The sequence below is a fragment of the Chrysochloris asiatica genome, unplaced genomic scaffold, assembly GCF_000296735.1.
Source record: "Chrysochloris asiatica unplaced genomic scaffold, ChrAsi1.0 scaffold00042, whole genome shotgun sequence".
Lineage (NCBI taxonomy): Eukaryota > Metazoa > Chordata > Mammalia > Afrosoricida > Chrysochloridae > Chrysochloris > Chrysochloris asiatica.
The window spans coordinates 19,465,569-19,479,846 of NW_006408560.1; the positions used below are offsets into that span (position 1 = coordinate 19,465,569).

The 14,278-nt window shown below is 45.0% G+C and overlaps 1 protein-coding gene across 1 annotated transcript; it reads left to right on the plus strand.

The window, feature by feature from the left end:
• Positions 1–4,743: 4,743 nt before the first annotated feature.
• Positions 4,744–6,076, plus strand: DUSP23 (dual specificity phosphatase 23). Its single transcript, XM_006861630.1, has 2 exons — positions 4,744–5,010; positions 5,891–6,076. Exons 1-2 carry the CDS (start codon positions 4,744–4,746, stop codon positions 6,074–6,076), a joined length of 453 nt encoding a protein of 150 aa, XP_006861692.1.
• Positions 6,077–14,278: the final 8,202 nt, after the last annotated feature.

Genomic DNA, 14,278 nt, shown 5'->3' on the forward strand with positions numbered 1-14,278 from the left:
GAACAAAATGGGAGGGAAGATCCCTGTCTTCAGAAGCCTTTCCTGATGGCTCCAGTCCAAGTTTATCTTCCCCCCACTGACTTCTGCACTTGTTATTTTCGCTGCCCAATTCGTTTTTCAATATATATTATCTCATTGTCTTTGATGAGCAATTTAGTACTTTGTTATATGTTACGAGAACAATTACAGCTGAGTCTAAATTCCTTGAATTCAGGGAAATGACTTAGGTTTAGGGCTCAGTACACCATCGGTATCATCAAACAGTTCTGCAAAAATACGTTCCCGTCCACGTGTGTGTGTACGACCTATCAAACACACGCACAGCAGAGGAACAGTACACTACTAAGACCACGGCTTCTTCACCACCCAGGATCATGATGACACAGTCATGTTTTCCCTTCAAGTTCACACATGTGAAAAGAGTGTATCAAAGAGATTTTCACACAACACTCAATACGGTTCTCAAACTCATGCCACTGAAAAGAAACACGAATATACACTGTCATAGTCATACTGACAGATTCGCCCAAAAATGTATTTTTTTAATTCTTTTGCACATATTACATTTTTGAGAGCTATGTGTCCAGATCCATATTGTTGTTGTATACTATGGAGTTGATGCCGCCTCAGAAGAACTCTATAGAACTGCCTCATAAGGTTTTCTAGGCTGGAGTCGCTGGGTGGATTCCAACGTGGCACTGTGGGCTAATATGTCAGACTGCGAAGTCATTTGAGCTGCAAGATCAGTGGTTCAAGCTCACCAGCTGTTCCTTGGAAACCCTATGCAGGGTCGCTATGGGTCAGAATCGACTCTTAATAACAACAACCACCTTTCCCTTAGCAGCTGAGTGCTTGACCACTGTATCACCGGAAATCCTGGTTCCATATTTGATGCATGGATGTCAAAGACAGAAAGAGGCAGCCTTGCTTCTAAGTAAACAGATAAGCCCACTGCAATGTAGTACCTGCCACACTGCAAGTACATATTTATACAAGGTGAGTTGGGTTACCGAAAGAGTCTAAATCTTCCTGAAGGTCAAGTAACCCTTTACAGAGTTACAGGGGAAAAGAAGATCAATATGGGGGTGAGGGACCCTAGTAGTGTCGTGAATTACAAACTGGGCTGCGAACCGCAAGGTCAGCAATTAGAAACTACCAGCTGTTCGGCGGGAGAAAGATGAGGCTTTCTGCTCCAGTAAAGATTTAAAGCCTTAGAAACCCTGTATAGAGTCGCTATGAGTCGGAACCGACTCCACAGCACATAACAACAACAACAGTTGCTCCATGAGAGAAAAAAGAGGCTTTCTACTCTCATAAGGGAGTCCTAGTGTGGCGCTGTGGGTTAATGTGCAGGACTGCAAAGTCAGTTTGAACTGCAAAGTCAGCAGTTCAAACTCAGCAGCTGCTCCTCAGAAACCCTGTACAGGGTCGCTACGGCTTGGAACCAATTTGACAGCGTACAACCACCACCATGGGAGAGGTGGAGTGCTAACACTGTTAGGATGCAAGGGTTCTAGTTCAGGAAATCACCAGAGAGGGATTTTTCTTATAGTTTGAGACTCCCTGGGCCCAAGACAGGAAATTTAAATGGCATCCTGGACAATGAACCACAGTCCAGATCCACCATGAGGCTATTGGAAAGGAGGGATAGAGAAGAAAAAAGGAAGGAATTCCTAAAAAGGGAGCCAACTAGCCTTCCCAAAGGAAGGCTGACTGGGGGACCCCAGGTCTGTAGATGGATGTGCTTCCCCCCTTGGAAACGCACACACTAGGAGGAGCACCACTGCTGGGGCCATCTCCCCTGGAAGTGTCTTCCCTCTGGAAATAAGAGCTTTAGGCTGGATCTTAAGGAGGCAGAAAAGTTGCAGGAGATTGTTGTTGTTGTTAAGTACTGTTGAGTCGGTTCCAACCCATAGCAACCCTGTACAGGGTTTCTAAAGAGCAGCTGGTGAGCTTGAATTGTCAACCTTGCAGTTCAAACGGTTTTGCAGTCTGGCACATTAACCCACAGTGGGGAGAAATTTTTACCTGCTTAGTGAAGGGAGTAAAGAAAAGTAATGGGGATAAGAAGAGATGCATTTGAAAAGAACAAGTGCAGGAAATCATGTGGCCAGAGGCGGGCAACCAGAACCCCTTGGGTGCATTTGATAGAGATAACCCAGGGCTGGGAGGTCATGGCAGGGAAGGAGAGAAAGGAATGAACTGGCAGCAAGCTAGAAACAGAAAGATTGATAAGGGTTGTGTGGGAAATGGGAGTGGAAACAGGAAGGGCTTAATCAGACTGTGATTGTATGGAAGGGAGGAGGGTATGTCTGGCTGCTCCAGGAACTAGAAGAGAGTAGCTGGAGACAAGGCTTCAGAGTCCCAGGGCTGGGCCATGGTAAGTGCATTTTCCACAAGGTCAACTTTTCCATGTGGTTACGAATCAGACTGCGAACCTCAAGGTCAGCAATTCGAAACTACCAGCTGTTCTGTGGAAGAAAGATGAGGCTTTCTACTCCCGTAAAGATTTACAGCCTCGGAAACCTTATGCAGGGTCTCTATGAGTCAGAACTGACTCCACGGCACATAACAACAACATAGGGAGAGGTATACACGGTCAAATGCTCGTTCTAAGGAGCTCTGGTAGCGTAGTGGTTACGAATCGGGCTGCGAACCTTAAGGTCAGTGGTTCGAAACTACCAGCCGCTCCGCGGGAGAAAGATGAGGCTTTCTACTCCCGTAAGGATTTACACCCTCGGAAACCCTGTACAGGGTCGCTATGGGTCGGCTCCGACTCGAAGGCACTTAACAACAACAAACAACAAAAGAACGAGCATCATGACCTGGGCTTGGAATTTTCCAGACATCAGTTCTGCCAGTCCAGCTACTTACCAGCTGTGTGTCCTTGACCAAGCTTAATCACTTCTCTACACAACTTTATGGAAATATAAAATGCTGCCTGACCCTTTGCCATTTCCATGAGTGTTGTAACCCACAAGTTTCTCATTGGCTGAGATTCCAGGCCTCTCTTCCTAGTCTGTTTGAGTCCTCTGAAATCTGTTCAGCATCTTAACTACACGTAAGCCTCCACTGACAAGACAGTGGGGGTGGGGCATAAGGTATTGTCCAGAAACTGGGGGCTTATGCATGGAATTTGAGACATCTAGCATTGAACTGCCAAAACTCCCAGCAAGCCTCCTACAAAAGGGATACAAAAAGATCTTCTACATGAAGCTCCTCCAGAAAGCACTTAACATTGGGCCTGGTAAATAAATATATTCAACAAGGGTCAACCATTTTCCTCATTATAATTATTCTATATCGCTAGAAGCACGTTATTCATAGCAAGGATATGAACCTCCGAGACATTGTGTTCAGATCCAGGTCCCTTCCTTATAAGAACAGCACTGACAAACTCTAGTCTGCTCAGTGGAGGAAAAGCATGAAATGTGAGAAAATGACGAAAACTCAAGGTAGTTAGCCCAGGGGAAATTTGGGGACTTGAGGGTGATTATATGAAGAGGAAAGAATCTTCTGAATAACTGTAGGAAGCAGTGCTGGGTATGGTGAAAAGTTTTGGAGACAGGCTGCTTAGTTTCAAATATTCATACCACCTCTTGGTAGAGTTTCTTCACTTTTTCCAAGCCTCAGTTTGCTCATCTATAAAATGGGGTTATGTTACCCACCTCATATGGCTTTTGAAGCACAAATCAATACAGTACCAGAATGTCTGACATATATTAAATGCTCAATAAACGTCCATTATTATGCTGGTATTATTGTTTCACAGCACGAAGTGACATCCCAGTAATTTTTTTTAAATCCCAGCAGTGGACTCCTGGTGTGATGCTGTAAAATAAGCACTGGACTGCTAACTGAAAAGTAGGCAGTTCAAACCTACCAGCCGGTCTTTGGAAACCCTACACAGGATCGCTATGAGTCTGAATCAGAACTGACTCAGTGGCACTTACCAACAACAGCAATGGGAAAATGGGAATGCCTGTCTGTGCAGTATTTGTCTTTACTGGAAGATTTTTTAAAAGTCACTGAAAGTGACTAGTCAGAATCTTTGTAGTGATTTCTCAGCCTAGATGGAGGTAGATTTGACATCTCTGTGGCGCTGTGGGATAAAGCCTAGGACCAAAAGGTCGGTTTGAACCGCAAGGTAGCGGTTCAAATTCACCAACCGCTCCTCGAAAACCCTATGCAGGGTCGCTATGATTCGAACCGACTCGATGGCACTTTAACAATAACAACAAGGTCTTAGGCATCCACTGTGAAGACAAAGAGAAGGCCAAACCGAGAAGGCAGGGTCCGGGGGCCAGTAATGCAATAACTCTAACCGACCTCTAGGGAGCAGCAAAGACCCACCCCGTGTGACTTCATCCAAAGAAAACCATTCTTTTTTTTGAGTTCTTCTTCCAGGATGTTAAGAGTTCATCCACCAACCTTCGGAAAACGCTGCAGTAATCCCGCCTAAAATTGATAATCCAGCCAGTAAACTCGTGTTGTCCTGGGTCGGGGCTGGATCTTGGAGCAGTTCGTGGCGTCCAAAGCCCCGCCCCTCAAAGCGCTCAGCCAATCCTCCGCGGCGGAACAGGACGTAAACGGGAGGGGGCGGTGTCGTGGGAACCACGTGGTCGAGGAGGGGCCAGGGCCAGGTAGGTGACCGGACAAGGGGCGGGCGAGGGGAGAAGTGGGCGGAGCGGAACTGAGCTGGAATCCCCTTGATGACCTGCTTTCCCCTTCCCTCCCCTAGCAATGGGTGTGGAGCCTCCCAACTTCTCGTGGGTGCTCCCAGGCCGGCTGGCTGGGCTGGCGCTGCCGCGGCTCCCTGCCCACTACCAGTTCCTTTGGGATCTGGGGGTGAGGCACCTAGTGTCCCTGACGCAGCGCGGGCCCCCTCACACCGACAGCTGCCCAGACCTCATCCTGCACCGACTGCGCATTCCAGACTTCTGCCCACCGGCCCCCGACCAAATCGACCGCTTCGTGCAGATTGTGGACGAGGCCAATGCCCGGGGAGAGGTCAGCGGGCGGGGTCAGCTCGGGGCGGGGGGGACATGGCGGAGCTTGGGAGGTGCCAGTCGGCAGTCCTTTGGCTGGGCTCCGTAGGGGCAGGTCTGCAAATGCAGAATGCGGACAGAAACCGTTGGTGGGTGGGGTGGGCTGTGGTGTCAATAGGAGGAGTCAAAGAGAGGGCGAGGGCGTGTGGGTGTGACTTGAAGAAACGTGAGTAGCTGAGACGTTACAGTGAACCGGCTATCGCGGGGAGTTGAGAAGGAGAAAGGGTTAGCCAGCTGTGGAAGAAAAGGGAGTTGACGTCAGAGGGCAGCTCTTCATCGGATTGTAGAGTAGTAGCACTACCCAATCAAACATAATGGAGTCGGGTCGGTAATTCTTAATTTTCTAATCTCCACTTTGTAAACCTTAAAAGGGTGCAGACAGGTAAAATTCGTTTTCATAATACCATTTGTTCCACCCAGTAAGTAAAACATATCATTTCAAATTCCAATCAATATAAAATAAATTCTTAATGAGAAGTTTTTATTCTTTTTTGTACTACATCTTCAAAAGCAGGCATGAATTTTACACCACGTCTTAATTTAGATTAGCCACATTGCAAGTATTCAGTAGTCACGCATGGCTAGTAGGAAGAGAATTATGGGAAGGCAGATCAGGAGCCCCACTCGTGTATCAGCCACTTTTGAGATGATTGGTGACCTTCAAGCCACCCAGGTGCCAGGGTAGCTTTCCCTGACTTTGCTGTCACTTCTTGCCCCCAGAGGGCTAGATTTGTGCCAAGAGCCCAAAAGATGCATTCGTGGAGAGGAGTCTGCTCCAGTGAGGAGCAGAAGAACACTGGGGAGGGCCTTGGGCCCCACTCCATCAGGCTCCATCTTCACAGGCAGTGGCAGTGCACTGTGCCCTGGGCTTTGGCCGCACTGGCACCATGCTGGCCTGTTACCTCGTGAAGGAACGTGGCTTGGCTGCAGGAGACGCCATCGCTGAAATACGGCGCCTTCGACCCGGCTCCATCGAGACCCATGAGCAAGAGAAAGCCGTTTTCCAGTTCTACCAACGAACCAAATAAGGAACCTCAGTACCTTTTCTGCCTGACTTGTGTGGTCCGTGGGACCAGATAAACTGAAGCAAGTTGGCTCCAAAGACTGAAGGAGCCATCTATTGACAGGCCCTGCTTGGCAGAATGGCTGGGCCCCATTGATGTGCAGGGAGGGTGGGGAGGGGAAGTCCCTCTGCTGCTGCCTTAAATAAATAATTTATAAGAACCAGCTCACAGCTGCATAGCACTTGACTTGTTTACTGAGCACATTCAAGTAACACCTGATTTCATCTTCTCCTGGTGTGGCACAATAGGATAAGCACTGGATCACAAGGTCGGTGGTTCAAACTCACCAGCCACACCTCAGAAGCCCTATACAGGGCTTTAAAGGTGCAGTGGTGAAAGCACTTTGCGATTAACCAAGTTTGAGTCTGCCAGCCACTCTGCGGAAGAAAGATGAAGCTGTGTGCTTCTGTAACAGTATGCAGCCCTGGAAACCCCATGGAACAGTTCTGCTCTATCCTGAAGGGTCACTGTGATTCCAAACTGACTTGATGGCAGTGGATTTCCTTTGTGTGTCAACTCTGAGAGATTCTTTCTCCTGAGTCCCACCTAGTCTACCCAGGTGAGCACAATTCCCAAAGGAAAATGCAAGCCAGTTGTCATCGAGTTGCTGCTGACTCATGGCAAACTTATATATCTCAAAGCAGAGCTATGTTCCCCAGGGTTTTCAATGGCTGATATTTTTTTCAGAGATATATCGCCAGGTCTTTCTTCCAAGGCACATCTGAGTGTGCTGTAACCACCAACCTTTCAGTTAGCACCCAAGCACCATTAACTCTTTGCACCACTCAGGAACTCCTGCCAAAGAGAAGAAACGTCTAATTCCAGGGATTCAGGCTGCAAAAGAAGTATGAGAAATAGTAAGCAGAGGGGAAACACTGAAACTTCCCACTGAAAGCTCCATCCCCCTGCCTGCCCCACCTCTTCATCTCCCAGTAGCATGGTCCCATTCTGTTTTATTATTATTATATAAAAGTACAAATGATAACATTTGACAATTCAACATTGTTCACTGGTGCAATTCAATGAAACCAATCATGTTGTACAACCATCATCAACATCCGTAGCCTTATTTTCCATCCATTCCCATAAACAGAAACTCAGTACTAGCTAAATAAAGATTTCTCTTTCCCTTGCCCTCCAACCCTGCTATTTCCTGATGTAAACCAGAGCATCTACCCCCAAAGATGTGTGTGTATGTTTTCATCTGAAGAAAATGGGACCAGAAGGACATGAATGGCCCACGTCATGGACCTCCTTTCCCTCCATTCTAATGACTTATAAGAATGAGGAGAAAGAGATTTGAGGCTTAAAGTTCAAGTCTCTGCTCTGATCTGAACTTGAGGATTGTACAAAAGGAGCTCTCGAAGCGTAGTGGTTACGAATCGGGCTGCGAACCTTAAGGTCAGCAGTTTGAAACTGCCAGCTGTTCTGCGGGAGAAAGATGAGGCTTTCTGCTCCCATAAAGATTTACAGCCTCAGAAACCCTGTACAGGGTCGCTATGAGTTGGAACCGACTCCATGGCACATAACCACCATCTTCTTCTACATCTTCCTCACATCCTTTGCCTTTCCTTCCCCTCAAGACTCCTTCATGGGAGACAAAATTCTTCTAACCTCTTGAAATCCCTGTGTGCAGCTTCCAGCCCCATAATTTAAGCAGATCTCCTATGCCTAAACAGTTCCTTAGGGAAATAAGCATATAATTATGTGCTCAAGGGAATCCATTTTTAAGTAAGTAACCCTTCAAGTGATAAACTCTGTCCTTAACCCTCCATCTACTTTGGGAGGTAGCTTGTCACAGCCCCTCTCCATTCTCTCCCACACAGAGATGCTGGGTGGGAAGAACAAGCCACCTCCATTTACAGAGAACCTTCACACCTCACCAGACCAAGCTTTCTCAACCTCAGCTCTATTGAGGTTTGGGTTGAATGATCCTTTGTTATAGGGGCTGTGCTGTGCATTGTAAGATGGTTAGCAGCATCTCTGGCCTCAACCCACACACATAATGGTAGTGACAACCAAAAATATCTCTAGATATTGCCACATGTCTCTTGTCAAGACAAAATTGCCCCTTGCTGAGAACCACTATATCACACCAACAAGCATAGTCCTTCATTTCCTGTCGGAGTGTTGATGTTAAGGGCTGTCAGGCCTAACTCAGCAATCCTGCTGTTAGCAGCCTAGTGTTTATCCTACAGCACCACACCAGGACACCACCATACCCTGTCCCCATAGGAGTCATCGTTATGGTTAAGTTTCATTGTGTCAGTTCCAACTCAGTGACCCTATAGCAGTGGAGGTTGCAAAATACTTGGGAATTTCTTCCTTCCTTGGGTACACACATTTTCAGAGTTTGGGCCAGCTCCAACACAGTTTCCTTTTCAAGCATTCATTGGCTAGCACCCCACCTCAGTTGCTTACTTTTTCCCAGGTTGAGTCTCCAAGATAGAGATGATACCATTAACTCTCTGTATTCTGAATTGTAGTCTCAATGAATTGCTGGTAGGCATAACTGCAGCGCCATCCATTTCCATTAGCAGTTTGTTTTGTTTCTGTTGCTTGTTTTTTTTAATTTATATTCATATTTATTCTTAGGTGCTGAATATGGAAAGTATTCTTTATATCATCTGGGCTTTGTACTCATCATCTCTTTGATTCCTATCCCCTGGAAATTGTTCGGTTGACAAGAGAAACCGCAGCCCAATTCCTTTGAGAAGTTTCATCTCTGGCCTGGGTCTACCACCTCCACTTTGCCTGCAGGACTCCCTGTGTATTTCTTTGGCTCTCTGGGTTCTAGGTTCTATGACTGTCTCAAAACCTGTTTCCCAGCACAGGGATCCCTGCTACAGAGAGGAATACAGTTGGGACATACACACTGCTGGGTGCCCCGCCCCCTAGACCTATATTCTGTCATCACAGTCCCTGACCTTGCCCTTCACAGCTGTCCATAGCATGTAAGGATCCTGTTCCACAGAGCAGCTCATCACTGCCTCCCCTGGCTAAGAGGGTCTGTTCTTCATGCACTGCTTGGGTTATACACACCCTTGTACCTGCCCCACATCATCCCGCAGACCAGAGCATCCCAGTGCAATGATGAGCATGCATCCCAGGACAGAGATTTGATCCAAAGCATTTCCCAGAATGAACTGCATCCATTTGCCAAAATCATATGAAAACTTCTGGTGTCTTTCTTGCCATTCTTTCTGAGAAGAAAAAGAATTTGGTCACAGGATTGTTTTGTTACAAAACTATGTCAGTTACCACTGATACATTTCATACTTTCTCATGACTATACTTGGCTTCCTTATATGATTAAACTGTCATCATTTGTGAAGCCCTGCCATGTAGCAGATGTTCTGCATACATTGCATTATATCACTGTATCCTCGTAACAGTTTTGCAAGTTAGGCGTTTTCCCCTTTTTATAGATGAGGGGATTGAGATTCAGAGAGATGAACAATTTGCTCAAAGCCATACACTTGTATTGAAGGAGCTGAGATACAAGCCCAAGTCTCATTTCAGAGTTCACACTCCTTCACCCAACATCCTGCCAGCCAAGACCTTCCTCTGGTTCTAGGGTCACCCTGAGGAATTCGCCTTACTGATTAGGCCATTCTATGTGTCACCCTTCTGACCACCACTGTCTTCGTTGTCACTGAAAGCCAAAGGACCACTCTCCACTTGGCGGGGAAGAAAATAGCACTTGAATGACATGCACCTCTTTACCATGCAGCTCACACGGTGAAGCTGATTCACATGGTACTTCTGTTTCATCCACTACTAGTAAATTGTTGTTGTTGTTGTTGTTGTTGTTATGTGCTGCCAAGTCTGTTCTGACTCATAGCACCCCGGTACAGGGTTTCCAAGGACTGGCTGGTGAATTTGAACCACAGATCTCGTGGTTCAAACCGAACTTGAGGTCTAGTGCATTATCTTGCAGCATCATACCAGGCCTCCATTGGTTAATTACAGCATGTGAATTTCCTGGACCAACATACAAGGCTTGAGGTCTGTCTGGCCTCAAGGCCACCCAAAAAAATGTCTCTCTTGTCTGATGATGTACTAAAAATTGTAATTTCCTTACTGGTTTTGCTTTTTGTTTCTGTGGGTTTTGTTTGTTTGTTTTGAGCCCTGAATGTATGCTAGGCTATATCAAGTGCTTTATATAAATTAGATTTCCTTAGGTGGAGCAAGCAGTAAAGTGGCAGGCTACTAACCAAAAGTTTAAGCAGTTCTAATCCACCCAGAGGGCCTTCAGAAGAAAGACCTGTATATTTACTTTCAAAATAGCACATAATACATGAAAACCCTGTGGAGCACAGTTCTACTCTGACACACATGGGGTTGCCATGACTTGAAGTTGATTCAACAGTGGTGAATTATTATTACTTTTTTTACATACACTCTCTCATTTCTTTACACTGAGGTGTAATCCATATTAAAGATTGTAGTCTTTGATCTTCATAAGCAAGTATTTCAAGTCCTTTTCACTTCTGGCAAGCAAGGTTGTACCTAATGTGAAAAGAAAAAAAAACCCTGAAAATCCTCACAACTAGCCAAATTAATAACATCATGATAAATGGAGAAAAGATTGAAGTTGTCAACAGCTTCATTTTGCTTGGATCCATCATCAACATTCATTGAGGCAGCAGCCAAGAATTCAAAAGACAGCATATATTAAGCAAATCTGTTACACAAGACCTCTTTAAAGTATTAAAGAGCAAAGATGTCAGTTTGAGTACTAAGATGAGTCTGACCCAAGCCATGGTATTTTCAGTAACTTCATATTCAATGTTGGACAATGAATAAGGAAGACTGTAGAAAAATCAAATTGCACTTGAATTATGGTGTTAGCGTATCCATCTTGGAAAAAAGTGCAGCCAGACTGTTCTGTAGAAGCAAGGATGGCAAGACTTTGTCTCTCATCATTTAGATCTGTTGTCAGGAAGGATTGGTCGCTGGGGAAGAGCATTATGCCTGGTAAAGTGGAGGGTCAGCAAAAAAGAGGAAGACCCCCAACAAAATGACTGACAAAGTAGCAACAATAATGGGCTCAAACAACAACAATTGTGAGCATGAAAACAGGACCTGGCTGTGTTTCCTTATGTTGTGCATAGGGTTACAGTGAGTTGGAACTTACTCAACAGTACCTAACAACAACATCTCATTTACTCTTTATAATCAAGGCAATATTATAATGACCGGTGCCCAGAGGAGTAAATTAGGGACCAGAAAGTTTAAGTGTTATTGTTAACCAATAGTGTTACGTGCCATCGAGTCAGTTCCGAGCCATAGTGACCCCGTATAGGGTTTCTAAGGAGCAGCTGGTGGGTTTGGATGGCCAACCTTGTGGCTAGCAGTCTAGTGCTTATCCTACAGAGCCAAAGTCATATATCTAGAGCCAAGATCCAGACTTAGGATTGTCTCTGGTTATTATGGATTCAAGACATACTCTTGAGAACTTAGCATGCTCGTCCAAGCAAGCAGAAATTTGAGAAACACTTTGGTGTGTGTCTGTGCTTGAAGTTGATGACTTATTTGCAACCTTGACAACTAACTGTCCTTTGTGCCAATAAATTAGTCCCTCTTGGTAACAAAGAGAAAAGACTTTGTTGTAATATAAAAACATAAGCATCTTGTGTTCCCCAGAACCGAGGTATTTAAACTCACAGGGTCCTCAGTGGACCTCTGCACACCCCCAGCTTCCCTAATGCTGCCGGCCAGGCTTCAGCAGCATGGCTCTGATTTGAGAATGCGGGACTGCCAGCTCAGCCATCATCCTAACTGGTTTCTGCCTCAAGCCTCCAGCACCATGGAAAATATAGTCCCCTGTTGATTTAAAAACGAGTTACATAAGCACTTCCTCCATTACTTTCACATTTGTCTCTGGCTATTATGGATTCAAGGCATACTCTTGAGAAGGCAGAATACTTTCCAAGCAAGGAGAAATTTGAGAAACACTTTGATGCATGTCTGTGTCTGAAGTTGATGACTTATTTGCAACCTTGATAGCTGAGTCCTTTATGCCAATAAATTGCTTAAATTGCTTCAACTAGTCTCTGTCTCCCCCTGTTTTCCTTGACTTAGTCTGTCGCCACATATGTACGGTCATGAAACAAGTTAGGGATGTCGCCTCTGAATTTGCAACATGTGGGATTCAGAATGGCAAACAGTTTTAGAATTTTTTTCCTTAGATTTTTTTCAATAAAAATACGAGGGTGAGTCAAAAATTATCTGCACTCCAGTTATATTAAAACTTATGTTGGCTGCACTGTCGTATTAGCGATTTCCATTCAAGGTCACTGTTTGAACATGGACATCTGCAAACAAAATTTGGATTGATACTCAAAGGAAGGTAAAAGTTTCTTTAAAATAATCGTTACTGGTGACAAGATATAGATTCATCACTAGGAGCCTGAGAATAAACAACAGCATATGGAATGAAAACATCCTCAATTGCCAACAAAGAAAAAGGTCAAAAGTCAACCACACTGTTGACAATCTGCAAAATCTTTATTTTGAGGTGTTAACGCATCCTCTCTATAGTCCTGGTCTTGCTCTGTCAGGCTTTCACCTGTTTGGTCCCCTGAAAGCAGCCCTTTCGAGGGTGAAGAGTCACCTCTAATGAAGAAGTGAAGACGGCAGTGCAGTCATGGCTCGCAGCTCAGCCTAAAACTTTTTTTTTAATAAGGGAATACAAAATCTTGTTGACAGATGGATGAAGTGTATTGAAAAGCAAGGAGATTATGTCGAAAAATTATGTATTTGTCTTTTCTAAAAGGTGATTAAACCAAACTCTGCAGCCAAAATGTGGGTAATTTTGGACTCACCCTGATAAATATTTTACAATAAACACACCAGTTGCTTTTCTTTGCCAGTATACACTGGACAGTGACTCTGCTCCAAATGCAAGGTGGAGAATGGTAACTGCTGCAGCCATCAATACAGGATGATACTGCTCACTTTCTTTGGAAGATCTGATGTACCCTGGGGCTCTCCCACTCCCACCCCAAGAACAGATACCAATTTTCAGGGTTTCTGTAGATGCCCATTGTGAGACCTAGGTCTTGGGTCATGGGATAAAATTAAAGTAGCCCACACTAAGATCAAGCTCACAGGCAGAACTATGCCATTCTTGAGTATGGCTTATAAGCAGCATCAGATTACTCACTCAGTAAGGTCATTATAAGTTTACTTGTGTTTATTTACTAATACATAGTGAATGATTTCACATTTTCCCACAACATCTATGATTCTGCTGTTAGGTATGGCTGGCATCTTTCTCTCTTCCAACCCCAAAGCACAGTTTCATCTGTATAATAAAACCACTTCAAAGCCCTGCATTAAAGGGCAAGTAGGAATTGTCCATAAATCCGATGTAACCCAAGTACTGCCTTTACCACAGTGGATAGTTTTAACCAACAGAAAAGTATTTTCTCATGGTTTAGAAGTTAAATTCAAGGTACCAGCTCTGGAGGAAAACTTCATCTCTGTAGTCAGTTGTGGAGAAAAGTCCTTGGCTTTTCTAAGCTTCTTTTTGTGAGGAGTCTTCATGGAGCTTGGCTTCAGTTTTCACCTAGCTTTCCTACTCATTTGTTTGTATTATCTCTTCTATCTGAAAAGATATATAAAAACACATCCTTCACAAACCTGCCTCATCAACATAACAAAGACTACCCATTCCCAAGTGGGATTATAACCACAGTTTAGAGGTTAAGATTTACAACACAAATCAGAGTAGTAGCAGCATCTTCTCTCCCTTTTCTTCCTTTTCTCTTCTTGCTCTTCCTCATCCTGCTCCTTCTTTTCCCCATACCCTGTCTCCCACTTCTTCTCCTGCCTCAGGGCATTCACCCCCAGTCGGTGATTGACAGCAGCTACGGCCACAGGCGTATCCAGTGTCTACGTCCAGACACACAGAAAGAAGGCTGTAAAGAGCAATAGCACAAAACACCAGACAAAGCAGTTGCTGTTTTGCTTTTTCGGTCCCCCTTTCACCTTCAGGGGGCTTTTTCTCTCCCTATGTACCCAAGAAGAGACAGCAATTGCAGTCATATAGCCAAGCAACAGTCAGTTGTTGTTGTTGTTGTCAGGTGCCATCAAGTCGGAACTGACTCATAGCGACCCCATGCACAGCAGAACGAAACAATGTCCGATCCTGGGTCA